General features: G+C 43.1%; 1 protein-coding gene across 1 annotated transcript; it reads left to right on the top strand.

Moving 5' to 3' along the window:
• Nucleotides 1-1,784: 1,784 nt before the first annotated feature.
• LOC106971460 (procathepsin L-like) lies at nucleotides 1,785-5,749 on the top strand. The gene is made up of 6 exons (XM_053205184.1): nucleotides 1,785-2,326; nucleotides 2,427-2,561; nucleotides 2,981-3,205; nucleotides 3,921-4,083; nucleotides 4,702-4,819; nucleotides 5,533-5,749. The coding sequence occupies exons 1-6, from the start codon at nucleotides 2,243-2,245 to the stop codon at nucleotides 5,630-5,632; spliced, it is 825 nt and encodes a 274-aa protein (XP_053061159.1). The 5' UTR covers nucleotides 1,785-2,242; the 3' UTR covers nucleotides 5,633-5,749.
• The last annotated feature ends 251 nt before the right edge of the window (nucleotides 5,750-6,000 follow it).

Here is a 6,000-nt window from a genome sequence, read left to right as displayed (position 1 = left end):
TTAGAAAGGCTCATCTAGGTTTTCCTGTTGACCCGCAGGTCAGAGGGCCTGCTTATCTAAACTTCTCAACGTCCACAGAGCTACCACGTTGCCGTCCCGTGGCCGTCCTGTGATCTGTCTCTCCAGCAGGCAGAAGAGGGCTGTGTCCCAACACCTGAGGACATCTGAAAGGATCAGTCGTGGCTGTTTATTGTGCATCTGCTAAGTGAGAACGGATGGGCCATGTTCTTCTCATTTCCTGATCTCAGGGAGGCTCACCGTCTCCCATGACTTCATCTACTATTTGTATTTTCTCTTCACAAACTGTAGTCTTATATCCTTAGTTTATCTCTCTGAAGTGATTTATCTTTTCCTCCTTAATAGGTATGTTTCTTGATGTGCGCTTTGTGTTACATGTTACAAACATTTTTCTCCTGTGCTGTGGAGTGTCTTTTAACTTTGTTCGTGGGGTGTAATTCCCATTTTGACGTAATCACATCTATCTTTTCTTTACACTTTGTGCTTAGTGTCTTTGGTCCCGTGTAAGGTCATAAATACATTTTCTTTTATGTTTTTAATACTTTCATACTTTTGTTTTTTTATGTTGAATTCTGGAATCCATCAGTAATACGTTTTGTGGATCTGCGTCTAATTTTTCCTGGATGACTAGCTATTTATTGACCGTTCTCTTCCCACTGATTTGAAATAGCATGTTTCTTTTTATTTTTAAAAAGCATCTATTAAAATAATCATATGGCTTTTCTCCTTTTGATGTGTTAATCGCTCAGCCTTCCAGTTGCTGAAGCTTATTTTCCCAGAGTCCAATGCAACCTGGTGAATGCTCCCACCTTCCCCAAGTAGGGCCAGAGCTCTACAGAGTACCTTAGGGGATGCTAGAAAATGGAAAGCACACCTGGATTCCCCCTGAGACAGGCCCAAGCGTGTAACCCTCCAGTGGAAAGGCAATCAGGAAAGAATGAGAAACAGAAGAAAGGGGTTCTCAGGTCACAGGCTAGAGATCCCAATAGTTCCTCTGTCCCCTGCCTATGGAATGACGGTCACCCGGGTGCCATTCCACCAGTGGCTTTGAATCTTTGATATGTAGCCTCCGAAAATGAAATGAGGGGAGTCCCAAGCTCCTCCCAGCTCCCTGTCCTCAGATTTGACATGCAGGGACACAGATCACTAAATCACCACTAAATATATTTCAGTGTGCCTTCAATACACACTTTTTTCATATCTTATAATGGCATCAACTAAATGGAAGTTTCACATTATTTTCTTTGTTGAGTAAGCATGAGCTTTTTCTTTTGGACCCTCAGCTGGACCACTGCGACTGCTCTATTGTTTTAGTCAAACCAGTTAAGGACCATTTGACAGGAAAGTGAGCCCAGACCATGGTCAACAAGTTTTTCTTCTGTAAAGAACAAGCAATTATCACCAAGAAAACATCAGAATAGAAGTCATCAGCTTGGGAAACGAAAGCAGATTGGGAAGATTACAGTGTGCTAGCGGTATGGACAGGCCAATCAGGCCAAACCCCAAGGCTTTAAGTGGGTGGCCTCGGAGCCCCCACCCACCATCAGAGAGCCCTGGGGCTACATCTGCTGAGGGCATCTGCACAGCTGCATGATTAGGTGAGCATCCCCAGTGGGGCTAGACTAATCCTTGTGTAAGTATTTGGGAGGATAAATTCAATGTTTTTACTCCACCATAGTGGCTCTAACATCTAGAAGAAAGGAGGATGGATTTTTGGACAGATCAGTCTAATCAGATTCTCATTTTTTTTCACTTCCTAGGTTTTGAAACATGCATCCTTTTGCCTTCCTGACTGCTCTTTGCTTGGGAATAGTTTCAGCTACTATAGAGCTTGATCAAAGTTTAGATGAACAGTGGATCCAGTGGAAGGAGACACATGGGAAGCAATATGGCATGGTTGGTAACATCTAAACTATCCAGAGGACCCACAGAGAATGTCCGTACTGGTGGGAGTTTGTAACACAGAGTTGCATCTTGAAGCCGCTCTTACCAAGGCAGTAAGCAGGGCACCATGACTGCGCACAGTGTGGGCATATGTCCTGCTGTGTGGTTGCTGGAGAACAGCTCCCAGAAGCATCAGGCCATCCCTGGCTGTGACTTCTCCTCCTCTCTGTGAGCACATCTACTTGGAGCAGGTCAGTTGGTTTTAAATAGAAATAAAGGTGATAAGTTATATGTTTGCCTCTAGGTTGAAGAATGCAGAAGAGCAGTGTGGGAGAAGAATATGAAAATGATTATACAGCACAATCAGGAATACTATCAAGGGAAACACCGCTTTTTGATGGCAATGAATGGCTTTGGTGACATGGTGAGCATGGCATGGATTTGCTGAATATTTTGTTCTTTCTCTCAGTACTTTCTCCCCAAAATCTCATGTTTGTAAACATTCTACTTTCTTTTCCCTGAAGACCAATGAAGAATTCAGGCACATGATGATTGGTCTTAAAATGGAGAAGAGTGAGAATGGGGAAGTTTTTAAAGTCCCCTTCTGTGCTGGCACCTCTGTACCTGTCGAGAGAAAACAGACGTCCACTGTAAGTCCTGTGAGTAACAAAGATGACTAGTCATCAGGTCTCTCTCCAAGAGGAAAGCCAAAAAGAAAGTGGCCCCCTGCTATGGAACAATATGGTGTTGCTATGTTGTTGTTTTTAATGTTCATTTATTTTTGAAAGAGAGAGAGAGACAGAGAGAGAGAGCATGAGCGGGGGGTGGGGGGGGCAGAGAGAGAGGGAGACACAGAATCCAAAGCAGGCTCCAGGCTCCGAGCTGTCAGCACAGAGCCTGATGCAGGGCTTAAACCCCCAAGCCCTGAGATCATGACTTGAGCTGAAGTCAAACGTTTAACCAACTGAGCCACCCAGGCACCCCACCATTGCTATGTTTTAAAAGTCTTTGTATAGATGGTCTGTTGTCACTTTTGTTAATTGTTTTGTAGATTGAGACCTTTATAATTTGTTTCCAGGGTCGGTGTGCTTCTGGCTGGGCTTTTAGTGCAGCTGGTGCCCTTGAAGTACAGATGTTCCGGAAAACTGGCAAACGTGTTTCCTTGAGTGTGCAGAACCTCCTGGACTGCTCTTGGCCTCAAGGCAATGAGGGCTGCAATGGTGGTCTAATGAGTAATGCCTTCCAGTATGTTAAGAACAACGGAGGCCTGGACACAGAGGAATCCTATCCATATGTTGGAAGAGTGAGTGGAGCTCCTCACTTGTCACCATTCCAGCTCTGCCCTTAGAGCTAAATGCTTTTGAAGAAAACAGACACCATATTTAACATTCTCATTTTCAATTGTAGACTATCTGCAGACTGTCAGGACTGTCATTAAACGGTATTTGCCTGACACAGTTCTCTGCTTAGATGTTTACCATATAGCTGTTTTTATTTCTACGTTACATGGAGATATGCATACCTTTCTATATAGGGTACAGATTTCTCCGGGGTGAAAAACTTCTTATGGACAGGTAGACCACGAGTGTTTCATTGAATCCACACCAATTAGCTTTGCTTTTTTTTTTAAGTTTATTTATTTATTAATTTTGAGAGTGAGAAAGGGAGAGAGAGACAGAGAGAGAACATGAAAGGGGGAGAGGTACAGAAACAGAGAGAGGGAGAGAGAGAATCCCAAGAAGGCTCCATGCTCCATACAGAGCCCAACACGGGGCTGTATCCTACAACTGTGAGATCATGACCTGAGCTGAAATCAAGAGTTGGACACTTAACCGACTGAGCCACCAGCACCCTTCACACCAGTTTTTCAATTTTAAAATAATAAATACCCTTCCACTTCCTGGGTTGCTTCACAACAAACTTGACTTGGAAATCTTTCACCTGCAACCTGTCTTGAAGTCATGTTCCACAGGAAGTGGATGGCAGTAGTCAAGTTTCTTTTCCTTTACCGTTCAAAGGATGGACCCTGCAAATACAGGCCTGAGCATTCTGCTGCCAATATCACTGCCTTTCACACAATCCCTCAGCGGGAGAAGATCCTTATGATGGTACTACGAAAGGTGGGGCCCGTCTCTGCGACTATTGATGCAAGCCTGGATACCTTCCGGTTCTATAAACAAGGTAAGTATTCATTGATGTAGAAATATAGGTAGAAAAATTGGAAAACCACCCTAAGAAACAGCAAGAGTGACACTTTGGTATGTAGAAGTCAGTGTAGAATTTTGGGGTGTGTGGATTTAACATAGTTGTTCATTCTGTACACGTAATATTTATGCCTGCTGTTTCTGTATGCCATGACTTGACCAAAATCCCCATGAGTTTACGTATATCACAAATATATTTAAATGGCTACATAATTCGATGGGTAGAATTTACTTCACTTTTTCCAATTGTTAGACCTTAAAAACTTTTAAAGAATTTTGCTATTGAAGTTAACACTGGAAAGAAGACCTTGGCTCAAGCAATTTTATGTTCTCTGCTGTTTCCCTAGGCTGACATCTTAGGGTAAATGTAGTATTTTCAAAAGAGATTGTGACTGTTAGTATTTCTCCTGGTGTTAGAGGAGGGCCTAAATCCCACCCCCACCCCAAGCTAAACAAAAGTATCTGACTTTTAAATCTCATCTGAATTCATATCACAACTGAATTTTGAAATGCCTCCCTACTGTGGTTGCTAGGCTGGGTTACTATCACATGTCACGTGGGAATCCTCACCTCAGCACTGAATATTACTCCCCAGGCATTTATTATGATCCAAAGTGCAGCAGTGAAGACCTGAATCACGGTGTTCTGGTGGTTGGCTATGGCTTTCAAGGAAAAGAATCCGATAACCAAAAATATTGGTTTGTCAAGAACAGGTATGAAAATCGAGGAATACGTACTTTTGAATTTGAAAAGGGAATATTTTTTGGAACCAGTGTTTGGACGCAGGTCCCCCAACCCTTGAGCACACTTCTGAAATCCCAGCAGTGTTTACCCCATCTAGGAGGGAACACAGACATAGTCATATAATGACAACGTTAAGATATTGCCTCACCTGCTAGAGTCCTAATATAGTTTTGGTACCACTGTATTTTTTTTCAATTTTTTAAAATGTTTTTATTTATTTTTGGGACAGAGATAGACAGAGCATGAGTAGGGGAGAGGCAGAGAGAGGGAGACACAGAATCTGAAGCAGGCTCCAGGCTCTGAGCTGTCAGCACAGAGCTCGACGTGGGGCTTGAACTCACAGACTGTGAGATCATGACCTGAGCCAAAGTCAGACACAACCGACTGAGCCACCCAGGCACCCTGGTACCACTGTATTTCTAAATTGTAATTAAAAAAAAATTCTATAACACATCTGGGTGCCAAAATTTTCCTTTTCCTGCTCACGTTGCAGTTTTGTGAAAGGTCTGGGGATAGAATTCTGTGCTGGGTTAGAAGTCAACCATGAACAAGAACAGTCTCCCCTGGTTCTTCCTGAATCTGTCCTGGTCTCTGGTGCACTGCTCAGTATCAGATGTTCTTGTTCAAAAAGATACATGTTTTTGATTGTTTGTAATAGTTGGAAAACTCTCTCTTCTTTCAGCTGGGGCACTGACTGGGGCATGGATGGCTACATAAAAATGGCCAAAGACCGGGACAACCACTGTGGAATCACCACCAAGGCCAGCTTTCCTATTGTGTGAGATGATGGTGATGAAGAAGGCCTTGACTGGCAACAGAATATCCAGGATATGGATTTTATTGTAGAGTTGATCACATCTTATTGTGGGGGATAAAACACTTGAATCACTGAAGATCCAAGTTGTGGTTGGATTCTGTGACTGTTCATTGGTGACGAAACTACTTTTTTAATCCCTGCTCTAATCAGTGGTGTGTGATTAACTTGCTTAATAACTTTTGAATGTTCGTGTTTTAATTTTTTTGATTTATTTTTGAGAGAGAGAGAGAGAGAGGCATACAGAGTGTGAGCAGGGGAGGGGCAGAGAGAGAGGGTGACACTGAATCCGAAGCAGGCTCCAGGCTCTGAACTGTCAGCACAGAGCCCAATGTA

This window comes from Acinonyx jubatus, chromosome D4 (genome assembly GCF_027475565.1).
Source record: "Acinonyx jubatus isolate Ajub_Pintada_27869175 chromosome D4, VMU_Ajub_asm_v1.0, whole genome shotgun sequence".
Taxonomy (NCBI): Eukaryota; Metazoa; Chordata; class Mammalia; order Carnivora; family Felidae; genus Acinonyx; species Acinonyx jubatus.
The sequence above is the reverse complement of the archived record's forward strand: the minus strand, read 5'-3'. Positions and strand labels throughout refer to the sequence as shown.

Bases quoted from the DNA above. Each gene is read 5' to 3' on its own strand.
- LOC106971460 (XM_053205184.1), top strand. From the start codon at position 2,243: ATGAAAATGATTATACAGCACAATCAGGAATACTATCAAGGGAAACAC. The intron at 4,084-4,701 runs GTAAGTATTCAT...ATTACTCCCCAG, and splicing joins CTTCCGGTTCTATAAACAAG to GCATTTATTATGATCCAAAG. The intron at 4,820-5,532 runs GTATGAAAATCG...CTCTTCTTTCAG, and splicing joins TATTGGTTTGTCAAGAACAG to CTGGGGCACTGACTGGGGCA.